The 17,140-nt window shown below is 30.8% G+C and overlaps 1 protein-coding gene and 1 long non-coding RNA gene across 2 annotated transcripts; both read right to left on the bottom strand.

The window, feature by feature from the left end:
* Window positions 1-5,287: 5,287 nt before the first annotated feature.
* On the bottom strand, window positions 5,288-5,815 carry LOC123885924 (pectinesterase inhibitor 1-like). The gene has a single exon (XM_045935260.1). It carries the CDS (start codon window positions 5,813-5,815, stop codon window positions 5,288-5,290), a length of 528 nt encoding a protein of 175 aa, XP_045791216.1.
* A 2,100-nt stretch (window positions 5,816-7,915) lies between these two features.
* On the bottom strand, window positions 7,916-16,216 carry LOC123887095. Its single transcript, XR_006801343.1, has 4 exons — window positions 16,055-16,216; window positions 13,394-15,593; window positions 9,359-9,521; window positions 7,916-8,375 (listed from the first exon to the last, which is right to left on the bottom strand). It is a non-coding gene; the product is annotated as an uncharacterized LOC123887095 (long non-coding RNA).
* Window positions 16,217-17,140: the final 924 nt, after the last annotated feature.

Here is a 17,140-nt window from a genome sequence, read left to right as displayed (position 1 = left end):
ACCCATCAACAAACAAATTTTTCTTCATAAGGAGATAGAGTATAGTTTGCACGAGGTTTAAGAAGTTTGCCGTTAGATGTCTCCACCAACAACAGTTCGTTACGTTTTCAATACAACCCTATGTCTCTCCTCGCGTTGTCATTATCTTTCGTTTTTCCTTTGACATTCATTACAGTGTTAAATATATTTTCAAACACATTTTTCTCAATATGTATAACATCAAAGTTGTGACGTAAAAGGTTGTCTTTCCAATACGGTAGATCCCAAAAGATACTTCTTTTTGTCCAGTTGTGCGTTTGTCCATAACCACGCAGTTTAGAGGCAACACCACCTACAACCTCTACCTTTGAAATATATTTCACTTTGTTCCAGACTTGTCGGGATGTCAAATAATCTGGTGAATCACGAGTTTCGGTCTCACCATGAACAAAAGCATTTTTATTTCTTCTAAACGGATGATCAGTAGGCAAGAACCGACGATGGCAATCAAACCAAGTAGCCTTCCCACCGTTGTCTAACCAAAACACTTTGGTGTCCATCATGCAAATAGGACATCCTAGTTTACCATGTGTCCCCCATCCAAACAACATCCCATATGCAGGAAAATCATTAATAGTCCTCATCAAAGCTCCTCTCATATTGAAATTTCATTTTTGATTGATATCATATGTCGCAACACCGTTCCACAATCTCTTCAAATCATCAATCAAAGGTTGTAAATAGATATCAATACCAATAGTTGGACTAGATGGGCCTGAAATTACAGCGGCTAAAAACATGTAAGGTTTTGACATGCACATGTCAGGTGGAAGATTGTACGGGGTAACCAGAACAGGCCAACATGAATATGGAGTGGCTGATACTTGAGTATATGGTGTAAATCCATCTGACCATAACCCAAGTCGAACATTTCGTGGCTCCGAAGAAAATTCGGGATAAACTTGATCAAAATGCTTCCAAGCGATTCCATCAGAAGGATGTCGCAACTCACCTGACATTTTTCTCCTTTCATAGTTTTCACGATGTCATGTCATTTTACTAGCAGTTTGCATCGATGCATACAACCTTTGTAACCTTGGTATTATGGGTAAATAGAACATCGCCTTTCTTGGGATCGGCTTCCTTCTGACTGACCGTGAATTTCTTGTTACACGATATCTTGGTTCTTGACAAAATTTACATTCAAGTAATGCACCGTCAGCTACACCAAATTTGTTGTTATAGTACAACATACACAATTCTCTTCGCTCCGAGTCCTAACTTTGCCACTAATTGTCTTGCTTCATAATAATTTTTTGGCAATCAAGAGGGTGGTCTATTGTTATATCCAACATCAGTTTCGTTATCAAGTCCATGGTGTATTCTGAAACTAGACATTCAGACTTGATACCCAAAAGTCTAATACACACCGTTAACTTTGAGTCTCGAGAGCCTTCACACAACGGTGTATTTGTCTCTTTCAAAAGATCAAAAAATCGTTGGGCTTCCTCGTTTGGTCGCTCGACGTTAACATCAACGTCATATTCATCATCAGTCGGGTCGTCGACGTCATTTGGCACATAAATCGGCGTATTAAACCCAAGGGCATTAGTTATCATATTGTCCATCTCATTTAACGGATCATAATGCTGATGATAATATTGGGGAACAACAACGGGTTGAAAAACACTGTTTGAAGCACGATTTTGATTCACGAGAACACTCGTGGAACGTCCCTCGCCATGACTTGACCAAACCCAATAATTAGGTTGAAATCCCTTTTTATATAAATGAGACCTAATTTCTTCTTCGTTACCTATTCTTGTACATCGACAAAGTACACACGGACATCTAATTCCCCCTTCACGTATCACAATGTCATTATATTTTACTGTATTGATAAATATTTCGACCCCTAATTTAAATTCCTCTTTAACTCATCCTCTCTTTCCAGGATTATGTCTATCGTACATCCAATTACGATTGGTAAAATCCATATCTGCGTAGTTTAATTAATATATAATTAGATCAATGTATTAAATTTGCTTTATTTTTCAAAAGTATTTTGGACATATGTCTACTCAACAATAACATATTAAATTTTGAACATATTTTGGGTCAACAATAACATTTTAACAAAAATACTAAGTTTTCTTATTTGATGACAAAAATACTGACTTTTAACATTGTTTTAAATATAATATTTATCGTTGTGTTGTTTATTATTTCAAAGAATACTAACTTTTTAATTTTATTTTTTGACGCAAATATAAACGTTTAACATTTTATTTTTAAATTTTATGGTTTATTATTTCTAAAAAATACTAAGTTTTTTTGTTGACAAAACTACCAACTTTTAACGTATTATCTTTTTTTAAATATAAAATTTTTCTTTTATGGATTATTATTTCACAAAATACTTTTTTTTTTTGTACTTTTAACAAATATACAAACTTTTAACATTTTTCTTTTTTAAAATTATTGTTTTTCGTTTTATTGTTTATTAATTCACAAAAAAAACCTAAATTTTCTTTATTAATTCACAAAATACTAACTTTTGTTTATTTTTTAAAAAAATATACAAACTGTAAAGATTTTTCTTTTTTAAAAAGAAATTTTTAAAAATTTCGGTTTAAAAAAAAAGAATATAAATATACTGTTTTTTTGAAAAAAAATAAATTCTTTTTATGAAAAAATATTTACTATTTTCGAAATTTTCAAATTTAAATATACTTTTTTTATTATTTTTACAAAAACAATAACTTTTATACATAGTGATAATAAAATGTTAGTAACAAATCACAAAGTACTAATTAATATCTATTACTAAGTATACCGTCAAAAAAAAGTATCACTAAGTATTATAAATTAAAATTACATTACTTACTTGGGTGCCGAGTAGATTCTGACTTGACGCGCTCCTAACCCACGAACTCCGCTCCTAACTCACGAACTCCGATGACCACGAGAATAACACTTGCTAATAAAAATAGTAAACAACAAATATTAGAACATATACATTTAAATAACAAAGCAAAAATTTTAACTTTGTAAAATTAAAATACAAACACTTACCACTTTTTGGATGCGGTATGAAAGTTAAAAGTATAAAATTTAAGAGAGAAGTTACAGAAAATTTAGAGAGAGAATGAAAGTGTAAAAATGAAGTGAAGTAGAATGGATTTGTTGAGGAGTTATATATAGGAGAAGTAGGAGAAGTGAATTAAATATATGGTATAAGTGATCGTTGGTAAAATTTTAAAATTCGAAATGCATTACTGGCGGCCTGCAGCCGCCACTAATCAATAATGGTCATAAATTACTGACGGCCTGCAGGCGTCGTAAATTATGTGCATTACTGGCGGCCCTCCCTCACCATAAATCACCAACGGTCAACAATATTATTGACGGCCTGTAGCCGTCATAATGCGTACCAGCCTTTCTTGCATTACTGGCGGCCCCTAGCCGCCACTAATGTCCAATCTGACTTTTTTCGTTCTTCAAGGAATGATAAATGCATTACTGACGGATTTTGGCCTTCAATAACCTAAAACTACATTACTGAGGGCTTTTTTAGCCCTCAATAAGTTTGGTCAAGAATATCATATTTTTTTGTAGTGTATTGAAGTTATTTGGAGTCCCCATTGCTCAGGTTCTTGGACTATTGAGTGTATAAATGTGCTTGAGCACCCTCACCTTTTGAGTTAATTTTTGGAGTTAAAATCCAAACTCATTTAACTACGTCATTAATGTAATTAACATGTTTCTTATATTAATTTTTTACACCCAAAATAACTTTTCTCAAGTATTAATTTTTTACATCCAAACTCATTTTTTACACTTATGCATACACCTTCACCTAAACCTTCAAGTATTATTCATGTTACATATTTCTCAAGTCAAATTTTATTTTCATTCCTTTTGATGTGAATATGTGAATTTGATGATCTTCATTCTTCAGGTACTATTTAGTTTGATTCAAATCAGTGTAGAAGCCAATTGAAAATTTGAGGGGGCCAAATGACTTCAACAATGGAGGGTGAATATAATGACATTGAATTTCTTTAAAATAGTCAAGTCACTCATGGAAGCATATTGAAGGTGAGCGAGCTTAGTCTTGTTTCCAGAAAGAGAAACACAAGACCTATCATTGAAACGTCACTTTTCCAATGGATAAGTTTGTTGTTAAATGAATCTTACTTGATTTCTACCATTCCAAATGGTATTGATCAAATTAACAAGTAGCTTTAATCACAATACTACATTGAGGCTTCCAACCTTTATCATAAATCAACCAGATATCTTCCATAGAATTGAAATGCAAATTTAATTGAAATGTCTTAGCTAACCAAGTCCAAATATTGACTGCATGCATAGGGACATTCAAAAAATAAATGAAAAGAAGCTTTACCTTGAAGGCATCAAGCAACCTCTCATCATAAAACTTACCTTGCATAAGTCTCCAAGAGACAAGTGACTTAGAGAAGGAGGAATATCAATACTCCAAATTGATTTAAAAGAATATGCATGCATCTTTAAGGTTTTGCCTGAGCTCTTTTCTCCATATCACCTACTAAATTATTGGTTGGCTACTGGTTTTGCATGTCCATACAAATAAATACAATCAACATTCATTAAAAAAAAGAACATATATTCATAAAAACATATATTTTTCAAATAAACAATAGTTGTTTAAATCCTCATTGACGTATATAAAAATAAAATCGTCATTAGTTAACAAACAATCAAAAAATTATAAAGGTTATGCTAACCGGAGCTCCGAGACACAAGTTATAAGAATACTAAAACGAGAGAATTCTACCTAAAAAATAACACTTTTTACATTATTTAGACGTTGATTACACAAATTTCAAGAAGACTTTACCATATTTACTTCTTTAACTAGTGCCCGGACACTAGTTAGTATTTTCCAAATTAAATAAAGGATCGGATTAATTGACATCAGGTGTCATAATTCTCTCTGATAGTTAATTTATTATTATCTTTAATTCACACGCGAGCAATAATATCTTTACGGAATCCTCGCAGTCTCTCTTGTCTCTCTGATAGTTAATTGTTTGATTTTCTGTTTCATTTTTATTAAGGGATCTCCATCTTCGATCTACTTACTATGACCATTATACTAATATCTGGATTAAAAAAATCAACGAGAAAAAGTTTGAAGATCTCGTTAGACCAAAAAAAATAATCATGATGGTTAAAAAAACTAGAGACAAAAATCATATCACATATCAAAATATAAAAGTTCAACAATTATTATTTAAAATGTTAAAACTTTACATTACTATTATGTCAACATATTTGACATTATAGCAATAATTTCAGCAATATCATTAACAGCACTAGCATTTTTTGGAAGCTCAGAAGTATCTTCGATGGGAATGTTTTCACGCGAAACGCAGTCTTCAGTAAAATTCATTATAGTACCCATAAACATATTCACACCAACGTAATTAGAAATTTTCAATTGTTCTTGAGCTCTCTTAACCCTACCAAGAATTCCATCATCTCCAAAATAATTCAAGCAAAGACTGTAATGATTTAGTTTCTTTTGATCGCTACCACTCTGTGCAATTAGTTTTGTGATTAGAGTGATTGTATTGGACACATCGGTGTGAAGTATGCCAAGGGTGTATGATTCAAGGTCACCAAGGTCTTTTCCCGGTCCACCAGGTCTTGAATTTAGAAAAGTTAAGCAAAAAGAAGGGTTTTGTGACCGCTTGCAAATAGCTTGCACATCAACAAAATTAGTCCTCGCATAAGAGGATGCAACACATAAAAAAAACACAATCGCTAAGAATGAGAAGCGAACCATTTTTTTTTCTTCTTCTCCTTATGAATATTTCCTTTATTTCACACTAACGTCTTTATATAGATTTTACCAACCAAAAAATATTGGCAAAGCGTATAATATGGTCAAAACTCTAAGTATAATTTGATTTTGTATCTAATTTGATTTTGTATTTATATGAACAATTTTAATTCTACTATTATTATAAGATTTTTTATAATGTTTTGCGATTTTCTTTGCAAATATATTTTCTTTCCATATATATGAAATCACCTTAATTTAATATAATTCATAATTATGATAATTTTAAAAGATAAAGGTCCTTTATGATACAAATAAAAGATAAAGTACTAAAGTGTTACAAATAAATAAGATAAAAACTCATAGTGTAATTTTGCCTATGTGTTGATATTATAAGTAAAATAAAATATTATAGTTATATTTTTTTCATAATTGAAAATAAGGACATGATTGTGCATATTTTAAAAGATAAAGGTCATATATGATACAAATAAAAGATAAAAGACTAAAGTGTTACAAATAAATAAGATAAATGATAAAAACCCATGTAATTTTGCCTATATGTTAATATTAGATATCAGTCAAATATTATAGTTGTATTTTTTTTCTCAATTACAATAAATTATAATCAATGCAAATATATTTTTAAAGGAAACAAATATTTGTGTTGTTCAACCAATCGTTAGTTGGTTCAGTGGTGATTGACGCTGGCGGTGAACAAATATTTGTTTTGTGCCCGCTTGCAAATAGCTTGCACGTCAACAAAAGTCCTCGCATAAGAGGATGCAACACATAAAAAAAACACAATCGCTAAGAATGACAAGCGAACCATTTTTTTTTTCTTTCTTTTCTCAATTCTCCTTATGAATATTTCCTTTATTTCACACTAGAGAAATTCTCAAGAGGATGCAACACATGAGATTATATTAAATTCTCAATCAATCACATAATTACAAATCATTAATATATTAAATAATTACAAATAATTAATAGAGAAATAATTAAAATCAAATCTCTATAAATAAGGAAAGAAATAAAAAATGAGTTATCAAAAAACACATGTTGTGCGCTTTATTAAGTTTTTTCTTTCTAATTGCTCCTTTTTTTTTCTTTCTAATTGCTCTTTTTTTCTTCTTCTTCTAAGCTCTCTCTTTTTGTTTTTTGTTTTTAATTTCTATGATTCAATTATTTTTATGTGAATATTTCGATGATTAATACATTGTTAAATCATGTTAAGTATAATGTCTTATCACGTACGGAAAAAAAAAAGAGTATAATGTCTTATCATATTTCGATACTATAACTTATATTTACATAATTTATATTTCAAAAAATTTTGTGTATGGAATAGCGGTGTCCAATAATACAAGTTCGGTACTAAAGAATATACCTTATTGTTATTCAGTATTATTTTTTTACTTTTTGAAAACTTAGAGACTGTCCAAAAAATAGTGAATAGTTGATAAACAAACTTATATCGTATAAATTATAAGGTAGCTTATAGCCAGCTAGATAATTAAATTTGTATTATTTAGTAAAATTAACGGTTGAATTATCTTATTAATATAAAATGTCATAAAAATATTTAATTATTTTCAAGTAAGATAACAGGAATTTGCTACGGAAAATTTCAATCTCTAGATATTCCATCCCTAAAATCACCATATCAATGATGAATTATAAAATTTGTGAGGGAATTATTCCATCACAATAATTTTTTTTTAATTACAAGAGTTTTTTTTACTTACAAAACCATTTTTTTTATTAGAAAGTAGCGGGTCAGACAGGCACGTTTTGCGCCCGTGTCTAACTTAATGTAAAAAAAAAACTTTTATGTTATGAAATTAAAAATCAGAGATTAATAAAGTTTTGCAATTAAAAAATGTACCTTATTTAAATTTCTACAAAAACTAGGTACAAACCCGTGCGTACGCACGGGACGCGCCTTCGGCGCGTTATATTGCGTCGGGGCGTTAGGTCGTAAGGGGTCTTCGGCGCGTTGCACGCGAAATTGCAAATATGTACAAACTAAACTATTTTGAATGTACTAATTCATTTTGGCTTAATTTTTGAATCCTTTGTTGTAATGTCCTTTTTCAATATGTGATTTTCCTTTTGAATATACAAAGAAATTGACATGTTTTACATGTGGTACATCAAAGTAAAATAAGAAAATTATAAGTTCTAGAAGAAATGTGGAGACATTACCTTTAAATACTACAAAGAAATTATTTTTGCATTTCAGATAAACACATTTACCATCAATGCAATACTTTCACATGTTAAAACAAAAAAACTAACCTGAAAAAATATGAAATGTGTCGGTGAGTTTAGCAAACGCGGCGATTGTACAGATATATACCTCAACTAAATGCAAAGCTCAATCACTGTGAGTGACCATTGATGAAGATGAATCAAATTAACGATATTTAGAAAGCAACAAATTATGAATCGAACTTCTGATGATTGAAGTCGAGAGAACATAAAGCCTTCTCCTTAGCATTTTTCTTCTACTCTAATCTTTCACTAACAAACATGAAGCATTACTTCCAGATGGTAACAGCTTCAAACCATAAAAACAACCAAAATAGAATCATAAACAAAAATGTTAAAAAATCAGATAATATGAATCAACTGAAAATAAAAGTAGCATTATGGCTTATAATAGCAGCAAGAAACATGCTCACTCACACCACAACATTTTGACTTCTTAAATGACCAAACAACACATGAAAATGATAAAACAACTGAAAAACATGATGCTACCTAAGCAAAACAACCACAAAAAAAGTCTAAAATCCTAGACAATACTAAGTAAAATTTCGTACATTCGAATTAAATTCCAAAAACACTAGGATTGCAGTATAAAATAGTGTGTATTTTAACTCATGACAATACTCAACAGCAAGTATTGAATGTATTTTACCACATGACAATACGTAACAGAGGGAGCACGATTAGAGATGCGATTTCGGAGATGGAAATTGGAGAAGACGAAGAATTGAATGTGAACCCTAGGAATGTGTTTCATTTTTCAGGGAGTGAGAAAAAGAAAAGAACAAAGAAAATGGGGAAGAATGAGAGAACAATGTTACTATAAACATATTTCTAGTAACATTTTAAAAAGTGTTTACATCAAATGTTAGTAAAAGGTCAAAATGTAAGAGCATAAGGCCAAATGCCATATATGCAGTAGTGATAATTATATTTCCTAATATCCAAATTAAGGCAACATCTACATAAAATGAACTCAATACTACAAAATTATCTTTACTAGATAAACAACTTTATCAGACAACGAACATTCAGTTCAGGATAAGAAAAAGAAATGAATGAACTAAGTAAGAACACCAGAAGCATAAAAACCACTCAAAATACAAAGATTTTAATATTCATCAAAAAATAAAACCAATTTAACAACTTTATCACCCATGACATGGTCAGTTAAGGATAAGAAATCCAAGACAATATTAAATCAAATTTGGTGCATTTAAATTAAATTCCGAAAATCACTAGGATTGCAATATGAAGTAGTGTGTATTTTACCTCATGACAATACTTCACAACAAGTTGAGAAAGTTCCCTTTTCTTTCAAAACTGACATGGAAATATAGTAGTAAGTTGTGGACGAAATCCATCAGAGAACAGAGAGAGGACAAAATCAAATAGATCGAGTATTTTCTCATGCATTGAAAAATTTGAATCCATTCTGCAAAATTCAAAATCAAAAATAAAATTAAACATCAAGACCAGAATTTAAAATGAATATTAACAACCTTCCAACATCAGAAAAACATGCATCATACGAAAATGAATTTGCAATAAATTTAGCCTTTTAAAATAGATGAAGTTATCCTACATTAACAATTATAAATTACAAGTTTCATTTAATCACGATTGAAATGCTGAAATAGGTAGAGCACTAAACCAGTACTTAAACAGATAATACACTAAATACCAAATATTGTTCAATTAAAACGCATATTATGATTATAGCTAGAATTCTAAATACCAAAGTTATCAAACAGTCTCACAACTTTCCAATCTTTCTCAAAACATAAAACTACACAGATTAAACATGAACTTATCGCTATTAAAAAAAAATGAACTTATCAGTGCAGAATCTCTTCTAACTTTGTAATACTAGCATTGATCTAATAGAACCTAAAATATCAACTGTCAAATGTATCATTATCACATTGATGGAATACTCCTATATCAACACATGGATTGATTCTCTGACCCAACTAAGAAAAGAACCCCTCAAATTCAATTTGACTAGAAACCATAGTATAAAACCCTAAATCTAATGTACTAACCGATTAATTCAGGAGAGGTGGTTGGCAGAATTTTTGTGGATGCCAAACTGTTGGGATGGCGTGGTGGTTGGCGGCGGTGCAGAGAGGTGGAATATTGTTGTGGTGGAGGAGAGTGTTAGACGGAGCGGTGGGAATAAAAGTAGCATTATGGCTTATAATAGCAGCAAAAAACCATTTCAATCAGAGAAAATCATGCTCACATCACAACATTTTGACTTCCTAAATGACCAAACAACACATGAAAATGATAAAACAACTGAAAACATGATGCTACCTAAGCAAAACAACCTCAAAAACAAAAGTCTAAAATCCTAGACAATACTAAATAAAATTTGGTGCATTTGAATTAAATTCCGAAAATCACTAGGATTGCAATATGAAATAGTGTGTATTTTACCTTATCACAATACTTAACAGCAAGTTGAGAATGTTCCCTTTTCTTTCAAACCTGACATCGAAATATAGTAGTAAGTTAAAAAGAAATGAATGAACTAAGTAAGAACACCAGAAGCATAAAAACAACTCAAAATACAAAGATTTTAATATTCATCAAAAATAAAACTAATTTAACACTTACAGGTTCAGCACAAAGTTCTTAAAGCAGAACCAATTCGCAAAACTTTGTCATAACCAGACAAACTAAATATATCATACAAAGTCTATGTTTGACAAAATTGCATTTCCTATAGATACCCAACCTCATTCTAAAGCCAGTGAGAGTGTTAATGTACTTAATGTATCATAGTTATCTTCTTGGTGCATAAGAATCAAATCTGAACTATTTACATAATCTAACTAGTAATCCAAAGGTATGCAGAATCAAATATGAACTAGTTACATAATCTACAAATAATTTACAAATCAACTTAAAAGTTAAAAATCATTGAATTTCTTAGTGAACTAAATAATAACATAAGCTTCTAAACAACGCAAGTAACAACATGAGGACTTATACTTTTGATTCAGAATTTTACTAACCTAATCTGAATTTTGCATTATTAAACTACCAAAATATATCTGATTCATCTTGGGGTTTAGATTCATTTTTGGGGATTATTTCATCAAATTTTAAGTAGTAGTGACTTAGGCCTTAGCTCTTATATGCTAGATCAACAATATACGTCACAACAATAATGTAAGCAAAGATTGGAAACAGAATAGAACAATGTAGAAACTAAAATAAGAAAATTATAAGTACTGGAACTTCTTAAGTATAAGAAATGAAAAATCATTTCAGATACAACAAAGAAATAATTTTCGCATTTCAGATAAACACATTTACCATTGTTGCAATACTTTCACATGTTAGAACAAAAAAACTAAGATTGAAGGTAGATAGTCACACTTGTCAAAGCAACTAATAGAAATTGCCTAAAGAAACAAGATTAAAATAAAAAAAGAGAGATAAAAAGAAGCTTAGGTGGGTCAAAAAAAACGAAAAAGAAGAAGCTTAGGTTATACTCCCTCCAGCCACTATTACAACTAAAAAGTTGCTTTTCAGATTCATTGAATAATTGATGTATCTGGTTACATCAGTTATTCAATAAATATTAAAAATGGATATTTGCTTATAATAATTTACTCAACATTACCATTTCTCAACCTATGACTAGCCTGTGGATCTAATTTACTCTTAGTTGAAAATGGTTACAAATTATTAGAGAAGTGAATCATAATTCATTACCATTCATTTAAACCTTCACTAAAGTAACTTCTTCTACAACAAGGCTAACTTCAAAGAAATAAAAATTTAACACTTACAGGTTCAGCACCAGAAGTTCTTAAAGCATAACCAAATTGCAAACATGTACAAACTTAACTATTTTGAATGTACTGATTCATTTTGGCTTAATTTTTGCATCCTTTGTTGTTGTGTATTGTGCAGGTTAAGACACTTGAGGGACAAGGAGTGCCTTTAGATCAAGCTGAAGCAATAACTGCTGCTGCCATAACTCATCGGTCCAAAATCAAAGCAAAAGTGCAGAACTCACAGGTATTCATTAATTGAGAATTGTTATAATGTGATATTTTAAGCCAAAGATTTTCATATTCATCAAAATATAAAACTCATAACAGAAAAGGGAAATATATAGAGTTTAATTGCTATACATTGACGGTGTAAAAGTTTTTTACACATGCATCCAATCAAATCATATTAAATGTGAATTTGAAGCTAATAGCTTCCTGATAGAACTTTAGCACCACCCTGGAAATCTTAGTGCGCATATTTGAAATTTCGGTGAATTTGATAAAGTTACATATTTCGGTAATTTCACCAAATTTATCAGTGCAGAATCTCTTCTAACATTGTAATACTAGCATTGATCTAATAGATTAAAACTACGGATTGTTAAAGCCACAAAAAAGAAACAAAGTGAAATACTGATTTGGGCTAGCAGAAAATCCAAACTGAAACAAAGTGACCACAACAAAAGATTGAAGGTAGATAGTCTCAAATAAAAAATAGAGAGATAAAAAGAAGCTTAGGTGTGTCAAATTAAAAAAAAAGAAAAAGAAGAAGCTTAGGTCATACTCCCTCCTGCCACTATTATAACTAAATACTTAAAAAAAGTATAAATCCCCTAAAATATAGTTCTCTAAATTAACCCTACATAGAGATTGATACCCCAAATCCCAAAAAATAAAAACTTTACAAAACCCCATTTTCTTAAGATATCTCAACAACATCCACAATATATTGCAACCAAGCCTAAAATATCAACTCTCAAATGTATCATTATCACATTGATGGAATACTCCTATATCAGCACATGGATTGATTCTCTGACCCAACTAAGAAAAGAACCCCTCAAATTCAATTTGACTAGAAACCATAGTATAAAACCCTAAATCTAATGTACTAACCGATTAATTCAGGAGAGGTGGTTGGCAGAATTTTAGTGGATGCCAAACTGTTGGGATGGCGTGGTGGTTGGCGGCGGTGCAGAGAGGTGGAATATTGTTGTGGTGGAGGAGAGTGTTAGACGGAGCGGTGGGAATAAAAGTAGCATTATGGCTTATAATAGCAGCAAAAAACCATTTCAATCAGAGAAAATCATGCTCACATCACAACATTTTGACTTCGTAAATGACCAAACAACACATGAAAATGATAAAACAACTGGAAACATGATGCTACCTAAACAAAACAACCTCAAAAACAAAAGTCTAAAATCCTAGACAATACTAAATAAAATTTGGTGCATTTGAATTAAATTCCGAAAATCACTAGGATTGCAATATGAAATAGTGTGTATTTTACCTCATGACAATACTTAACAGCAAGTTGAGAATGTTCCCTTTTCTTTCAAACCTGACATCGAAATATAGTAGTAAGTTAAAAAGAAATGAATGAACTAAGTAAGAACACCAGAAGCATAAAAACAACTCAAAATACAAAGATTTTAATATTCATCAAAAAATAAAACTAATTTAACAGTTACAGGTTCAGCACGAAGTTCTTAAAGCAGAACCAATTCGCAAATCTTTGTCATAACCAGACAAACTAAATATATCATACAAAGTCTATGTTTGACAAAATTGCATTTCCTATAGATACTCAACCTCATTCTAAAGCCAGTGAGAGTGTTAATGTATCATAGTTATCTTCTTAGTGCATAAGAATCAAATCTGAACTATTTACATAATCTAACTAGTAATCCAAAGGTATGCAAAATCAAATATGAACTAGTTACATAATCTACAAATAATTTGCAAATCAACTTAAAAGTTAAAAATCATTGAATTTCTTAGTGAACTAAATAATAACATAAGCTTCTAAACAACGCAAGTAACAACATGAGGACTTATACTTTTGATCCAGAATTTTACTAACCTAATCTGAATTTTGCATTATTAAACTACCAGAATATATCTGATTCATCTTGGGGTTTAGATTCATTTTTGGGGATTATTTCATCAAATTTTAAGTAGTAGTGACTTAGGCCTTAGCTCTTATATGCTAGATCAACAATATACGTCACAACAATAATGTAAGCAAAGATTGGAAACAGAATAGAACAATGTAGAAACTAAAATAAGAAAATTATAAGTACTGGAACTTCTTAAGTATAAGAAATGAAAAATCATTTCAGATACAACAAAGAAATAATTTTCGCATTTCAGATAAACACATTTACCATCGTTGCAATACTTTCACATGTTAGAACAAAAAAACTAAGATTGAAGGTAGATAGTCACACTTGTCAAAGCAACTAATAGAAATTGCCTAAAGAAACAAGATTAAAATAAAAAAAGAGAGATAAAAAGAAGTTTAGGTGTGTCAAAAAAAACGAAAAAGAAGAAGCTTAGGTTATACTCCCTCCGGCCACTATTACAACTAAAAAGTTGCTTTTCAGATTCATTGAATAATTGATGTATCTGGTTACATCAGTTATTCAATAAATATTAAAAATGAATATTTGCTTATAATAATTTACTCAACATTACCATTTCTCAACCTATGACTAGCCTGTGGATCTAATTTACTCTTAGTTGAAAATGGTTACAAATTATTAGAGAAGTGAATCATGATTCATTACCATTCATTTAAACCTTCACTAAAGTAACTTCTTCTACAACAAGGCTAACTTCAAAGAAATAAAAATTTAACACTTACAGGTTCAGCACCAGAAGTTCTTAAAGCAGAACCAAATTGCAAACATGTACAAACTTAACTATTTTGAATGTACTGATTCATTTTGGCTTAATTTTTGCATCCTTTGTTGTTGTGTATTGTGCAGGTTGACACTTTAGGGACAAGGAGTGCCTTTAGATCAAGCTGAAGCAATAACTGCTGCTGCCATAACTCATCGGTCCAAAATCAAAGCAAAAGTGCAGAACTCACAGGTATTCATTAATTGAGAATTGTTATAATGTGATATTTTAAGCCAAAGATTTTCATATTCATCAAAATATAAAACTCATAACAGAAAAGGGAAATATATAGAGTTTAATTGCTATACATTGACGGTGTAAAAGTTTTTTACACATGCATCCAATCAAATCATATTAAATGTGAATTTGAAGCTAATAGCTTCCTGATAGAACTTTAGCACCACCCTGGAAATCTTAGTGCGCATATTTGAAATTTCGGTGAATTTGATAAAGTTACATATTTCGGTAATTTCACCAAATTTACTATAACTCCAAACACAAACTTACCTTCTAACCATACACTAATATATCATGAGTGATATGGATATGTGGCAATCGTTGTCATTCAACTAATTCCACCTATGTTTGAATCAGATTCTATAGGAAATGAAATTTTGTCAAACATAGACTTTGGAACCACTATTCATCTTCAGACTTTCGAAAATCATAGAAATGGGTGCTTTTTTTTTACGTCGTTTACCTTAGTTACTGGGGGGTTTAGGTGAAGACCTATGTGGGGAACCTTTTGGGTGTGGGATGCTCGTTTAACCTCTGTATTCATCTCGTTTCCAATTTACCTGGGTGCACTGCAATTTCAAAAGTAACAGAAACATTCAACCTCATTCTAAAGCCAGCGAGAGTGCTAATGCATCATAGTTATCTTTTTAGTGCATAAGAATCAAATCTGAACTATTTACATAATCTAACTAGTAATCCAAAAGTACATGGAACCAAATCTGAACTAGTTACATAATCTACAAATAATTTGCAAACTACAAACTGCACGTTCCAATCAACCTAAATTTAAAAATCATTGAATTTCTTAGTGAACTAAATAATTAACATAAACTTCTAAACAACGCAAGAAACAACACTATGACTTATTTTGGGAGATTGCGGCGCGAGAGAGAGTTACCGAATCTCTGTTTGAAAACCTAATCTTATATGTTTAATTCAGAATTATACTAACCTAATAGAACGAATCAAAATCTGAATTAAAAATAATAAATATAATTAAAGAGGGATCGATTATAGAAAAGAAGTATACCATAGGTTGGGATTTGTGGAAGAGGTCTGAGATGAGAGCGGAAGGTTCGGATTATTCGCCTTATCACAGCACCTCCGCCGTCAAACACTTCCATTGGCGGCGCCATTTTCGATAGAGAGATGATGAAAATGACGATTCAGTTTTGGGATTTTGGGAGCGGGAAAGAGAAAATGATTTTTGGGATTATTTCATCAAAATTTTCATTTCCGGAGTTTTTTTTTTTGAGCGTATATAACATAGTTGTCTATAACAATATATAAAAGATAGGTGAGTTTGGGCTGAATTTTTTATATTGTCCAAATTACCCTTCACTTTAAATTCAAATTTTAAATTTAAATAATATAATGGTTCTTTCTTACTAAGGTCTTCCAACTATCACAATCTACTAGTAATCTAAGAAAGAAAGATGATGCTTAAAAACCCTTTTTGTCCTTTAGTCTCATTTTTTTTCATTTTTGTTTGATCCTTCAAGTAAGGGTAAAATGGGGTTATTTGGATGAAAGTTCTCTAATTCATCCAAGGCCAACTTTTTCGTCTATGACAATTTCGCCCTTTGCTAAATACACTAACAATTTCAATCTTTGAGGGCAAAACTTTGACCAATTTGGGAATTTCACAAATATGTTTCACACTACCCAACATAATATTCTATCTCCCACCAACTCATTCACTTTATTTTGAATTTCAAATTTTAGATTTCTCAAATCCAAGATCCACTTCACACTTCCTCTCTTTGTTCTCACGTGTTCTCTCTTCCTCTCTTTCTTTCTCATTTTTCATTCTTTCTTTTGCTTTCTCTCACAGTCAATCGAAGACCGAGAAAGAAAACAACATCGGCGAAAGAACGGAGAAAGAAGAAGATCGGCAGAAGAATAATACAAAGGAAGGAAGAAGAACTATTGGGTTAGTCATTTTCTTCTATAAAATCATCTTTGTTTGTGTGTGTAAAATTTGTGATTTCTTCTTATTGGAATTTGCTATGCTAGAATTTAATTACATATTACAATTTTATGTTATTTGTTTCAGATTCATACACGCACACCATGTGTTTGATAAAATATCTAACAAAAATCAGCAGGTTGAAGA

Source organism: Trifolium pratense, linkage group LG5 (assembly GCF_020283565.1).
Source record: "Trifolium pratense cultivar HEN17-A07 linkage group LG5, ARS_RC_1.1, whole genome shotgun sequence".
Lineage (NCBI taxonomy): Eukaryota > Viridiplantae > Streptophyta > Magnoliopsida > Fabales > Fabaceae > Trifolium > Trifolium pratense.
The sequence above is the reverse complement of the archived record's forward strand: the minus strand, read 5'-3'. Positions and strand labels throughout refer to the sequence as shown.

Excerpts from the sequence above, each read along its gene's own strand:
- LOC123885924 (XM_045935260.1), bottom strand. The coding sequence starts at position 5,815 with ATGGTTCGCTTCTCATTCTTAGCGATTGTGTTTTTTTTATGTGTTGCA.